The sequence below is a fragment of the Arachis duranensis genome, chromosome 10, assembly GCF_000817695.3.
Source record: "Arachis duranensis cultivar V14167 chromosome 10, aradu.V14167.gnm2.J7QH, whole genome shotgun sequence".
In the NCBI taxonomy this organism is placed as follows: domain Eukaryota; kingdom Viridiplantae; phylum Streptophyta; class Magnoliopsida; order Fabales; family Fabaceae; genus Arachis; species Arachis duranensis.
The window spans coordinates 100,381,726-100,386,850 of record NC_029781.3 but is presented as its reverse complement, the minus strand read 5'-3'; the positions used below and the strand labels follow the sequence as shown (position 1 = coordinate 100,386,850).

Here is a 5,125-nt window from a genome sequence, read left to right as displayed (position 1 = left end):
ATTGCGAATATGGATCCGATCCGCATACTAATAGGATTATATTACGGATTTTGTGTAGGTATCTGCATATCCACGTATCCGCAAAAACTAAAGAAATAAATAAGTAAATATTTTTTTTATGTTTTATTTCAACCAATAATTATCATATATGTTGTATTATTTTAATTTATTATTAAAAAAATATATTTAATATTATTTTAAAAGTAAACATATTTAAAAAATATAAAAAATGAATTTTATTGATATTTTTTTAGTAAAAATAAGATTTTAAAAATATTTTTGTGTTTTGAGGATATATCCAATATTCAATTCGATCCGCAAATATGCAAATCAGATCCAAATTTAAAAACGTACGGATCAGATCCAAACTTAAAAACTGCGATATTAGATTTAATCCGATCCGATATTTTTAGTGCGAATCGAATCAAAATTTTGGTCATACCCAATTCGATCCGCGTTCATTCCTAATCCCGGGGGATGATTATTGTTCAGTAATCTTCGCTCAATTTTATGTTTAGAGCAACTCTAATGGGAGTGCCTCATTCCACTTTTTCCTGACACATGGAGAAATTAACCGTTGGAGAAGGAGAGAGATGAGTTCCTTCGTGGAGGCCAAGGCAGAAGAGTCCCTCTGAATAGGGACTGAAGCTAACCAATGGTAACTTGCCACATGGCAAATTACCTTTTAAATAAATACATATAAAATTATAATTAAATAAATAATTATATTAAATAATTAAATAAAATTAAATTTAATAATAATTATAATAGTTAATTAAATTAAGTAATTATAATTTTATTTAATTAATAATTTATATTAATTATTTAAATAATAATTAATTAAGTATTACAAGTATTTTAATTAATTAATTAAGTGGGACCACAATAGAGACTAAAGTTAGTTCCTTCTAATGGAGAAGAGAGAGATGCTTTGAGTTCCTATTTACTGTTTGTGACGCAAAAGCTGATGTGGAATTACTTTTTATAACAGGTAAATCATAAACAAAAATTGGAATGAGTTTTCTATTAAAGATGGTCTTAGTTCCTGCTGCCAGTAACGCACTCCTCTAGAAAGTTGGTTTCAGAAACCCATAAGAGCAATCAATGAATTAATGGATGGAATGATTGATTATTTAATTCACCAACTTATTTAATGCCTCCAAATATATATATATATATATATACTTCTCTCCACTTAGTACAAAAACATCATATGCCGACATTGTCGATCAATTTTCTCTGAGTTAGACTTTTTTTTCCATGTTTTAAATATTGGGATTTTGCTGAGAAACTAACTCTTTTAATCAATAATAATGATAAATTAAAAGTAGTAAAAGTGAAATTTAAAGGCATATAATGGACATGACAAAAGTTATGATGGGATAACAGTTATGACAAGAGTGTATGTAAATATGAGAAATAATATTTACATTATATTTTCTTTGTATAATTTCTATAAAAGATAAATCAATAATTTTAATATTAAAAGTAGATATATACAAAAAAAAAAACATGAAAGTAAGTGTATAAATTAAGTTGGTAATAATATTTTTTTTTTTGGGTGACTAAGTTGGTAATAATATGAAGGAAAAGGATAAGGAACATGAGCTTGTGTGGGTTGCCTTTCCAAATTGAGGCTGAGAAATGACAATTAAACCAGAGGAAAGTAAAGGACATATTCTATAGGGGAGGGGTATAATATTCATTTCGTCTTAAGCTAATAATTAAATTAAATATTATTATGTCTCACTCACTTGAACCTGTGTGTCTGTTCCACTTCACTTTCACTTCATTACACAAATCCATTCTCTCTCTTCTCTTCATTCACAAAACCAAACCACTTCCTCTCTTGCTCTTGAACCAAACCCCATCATCATATTCTACTCTCTTCTCTCTACTAATCTCCATTTCACCATTGTATGTATTCTACAATATTCATCATTACTTTCTTCTTCTTGTTACATTTTGTCTTGTATTATGTTCTGATTTGATCCATCGAGTGCTTGTTTTTATTCAATTATGTGAGCTTTTAAACATTAGATCAACCAGCCTTTTATACCTCACATTCCTATCAGATTTCTGCTAGATCTTTTCATGAAAACAGCTGCAGTATTTCTTAATTCAGTTGCTAAAGAGTTGAAATTATTGTGAATATAATATGTAGGGGTGCTCTGAGAAAGTTATCCTTAAACTTGTATTTCTGAATTCTGAGATTTTGTTGAATTGCAATAGCATAGTGTGTCTACAGGGAAAAGTCTAGAGGGCCAGCAACTTCATTAAATTCTGGCCAGCATATAACCAGCAAAGGATAGTGAGTCATTGGATGAAATCTCATACCAATCTCACACCATTAAAATCATCATTGATAGCTATTTGATAGCTACAAATTCCAAAAGTTGCTGACCCCTAACACTCCTCTGTTTACAGTTTCATTTAATGCCTTGATTCTTATAGAGTGTAATGTAAACTATTTTTGCATTTTAGATTAACAGTTGGTCATCCTTCAACTACTTCAATGGAATCTGAAAACGGTGTTGCTGTGGAGATAGAGAAACGCATAATTGGGATGACAACTAATAAGGAGAATACAAAGAACCAAGTTGGAAATGAATTATCCAAAACCATAGAAGCAGAATCAGATTGCCCCAATTCTAATGATGCTGTTGAGGCCTCTATAACTTGTTCTGCAAGTAAAGCTTCAAAACATGCTAAGGAAGCAATTGGTGGAAGAGCTAGTGTTGGTTCCAAGAACAAAAAATCTTCCAAGGATAAACCAATCTTGAAGAAGCTTCCAACTTCAATCTCTCAGAAACAAAGGCCAACCCTTTCTCAGAGCCTTTCTTTCCCGGCCAAAGCCAAACTCGGCCGCGAACAAGGCATGCTCAAAAGCTTTGATGGATATCCCTCAAACACTAGGACAAAACCAAAACATGGAATTAAAGCGAAGGACGAAAAGCCGAAAACTAACCGGAGGGCCTCATTGCCATCCATGCCTAATTCAAAAACCTCTGTGGTAGTTTCTTTTTCTTCTTTTCTTTCCAACATGATTTCCTTCTTTAATTGTTCATTTTCATGATCTTGCATCATTCTGTTTTCTGTATAACAGTTTGGAAGGACTATTCCAGTTAGCAAGAAGAACCATACAACTGAGGCAGCACTGTAATCTTTACATTATGAAAATTATTCATGAGATTGCTTTGCATTAATTACTATACAGATTAGACTAATTGACTATTACTCCTTTTCTTTAACTTTATTGCAGACCCGTTGATGAGATTTCAAATCCGGAGAAAACACCAAAACCAAACAAAGAGGATGATGATTCTCATTCCACAACTTCGTATGTGTTGTAGTACTCTATTACCATGAGAAATGAGAAAACTTTATGTCATGTTTGTTCTTGAATTTCTCATTCTTGTTCATGTAATTGTTCATCAGAAGTGCTACTCCTAGTCAGAAGACCAGTGGTTCTGGATTTTCCTTCAGATTAGAAGAAAGAGCCGAAAAGCGAAAGGAGGTTCTTGCTTTAACCTTATTGATATGATGTTGTTACCATTATCATAACTAACTGCCAGATACTGAATCACTAAACTTTGTCTTTCTTGCTTAGTTTTTCACCAAGCTAGAGGAGAAGATTCAAGCAAAGGAAGCAGAGAAGACTAATCAGCAAGCAAAATCAAAGGAGAATCAAGAGGCAGAGATCAAGCAATTGAGGAAGACCATGGTATTCAAAGCCACTCCAATGCCAATCTTTTATAAGGAACCACCTCCAAAAGTTGAACTCAAGAAGGTTAGATGTTAACCAATCTTAGAGTTATAACTATTAATGTTACTTTCTCCTATCAACTTAAGCTTTTAGGATGAGTGTACAATATAGTATTAGAGTTTTGTGTCCAAAAGCTCAAGAGTTCGATCTTTGGTAAACCAATAAATCCAAAAAGACTCTTGTTTGAAGGAGAATGCTAGAGTTATAACCATTAATATTGCCTTGCTATCAGTTTAAACTTTTGGGATGAGTAATTTCATGACGCAATTTATCACCATTTCTTCTAAATTCTAACTCTTTCTAGAGAATCCTCTTATTTATGAGTTTATATTTGGTGTGCGAATTAGATTCCAACAACACGGCCAAGATCGCCGAAGCTTGGAAGGAACAAAGAGTCTACTATGAAGAACAACAACTCAGAAGCAGAAAAATCTAATGTGAAAGAGAAGCAGCAGCAACAGAATGATTCAAATTCAAACAAGTCAAAGGGAAAGGGTCATACTAACAAAGAAGTGATCTCAAAGAAAGCAATCACAAGAACACAAAGCAAGGTGCAGTCTCGGGAAATCAAAGGTACCAAAGGAAGCAGTGAAGAATGCCAAAACCAAGATGTAAATAATAACATGGAGCTGAAATCTGAAACAGATGTTGCACAGAATGGTGCAGTGATATTGAATTCGATTGCACCTGAAGTTGTATCATATGTGGTTACCGTGGGAGTGTAGTAATATAGTTATTTATTTCATTGTTAATGTGAATAATGGAGTTTAATTTGCTTCTTGATTGTGTAATGCAAATAAGAGCTGTTTTATATTATCCTTTTGACATTTATGTATATTAGAATGTAATTAATTCGTTATATTTAGAAAGACATTATTCATTTTTAGCTGCTATATGAATAAGAGATAGTTATTGTTTTTATTTTTTTTTTTGTTTCCCACGGTATCCCCCAATCTGGTAGGTTAAGGACTAATCCGTCGCGGTACTGAGCTCCATTTAAGGGTTTGTCGCTGGCCAATGAGTTGCTGCATGCACAAGGCGGGATTTGAACCCCCGACACTTGTTTAAGCGGACTAGTGAGCTAACCACTAGACCAACCTAACTTGGTTATAGTTATTGCTTTTATGTTATGAAATGTGCATCACATTTGGGTTTGGATCTGTAGCAAATAGGAATCTTTCAAGCATGTACTCCTCGCCAATGCTTTTTGTCATTGTGTTTCATTTAGAGCGTTAGAAACTAGAAAGAGTAAGAGGATAGTCGAGAAAAGATTTGTGTGTATTCAAATTGTATCGAAAATCATACAATATAATGAGTATTTATAGGTATTAAGAGAATCAAAATGATAAAAATGTAATA

General features: G+C 32.6%; 1 protein-coding gene across 1 annotated transcript; it reads left to right on the top strand.

Annotated features, from left to right (window-relative positions):
• The first annotated feature begins 1,773 nt into the window (after positions 1 to 1,773).
• LOC107471373 (protein WVD2-like 4) lies at positions 1,774 to 4,691 on the top strand. Its single transcript, XM_016090832.3, has 7 exons — positions 1,774 to 1,917; positions 2,485 to 3,013; positions 3,107 to 3,159; positions 3,263 to 3,340; positions 3,439 to 3,517; positions 3,611 to 3,790; positions 4,114 to 4,691. Exons 2-7 carry the CDS (start codon positions 2,516 to 2,518, stop codon positions 4,489 to 4,491), a joined length of 1,266 nt encoding a protein of 421 aa, XP_015946318.2. The 5' UTR covers positions 1,774 to 1,917; positions 2,485 to 2,515; the 3' UTR covers positions 4,492 to 4,691.
• Positions 4,692 to 5,125: the final 434 nt, after the last annotated feature.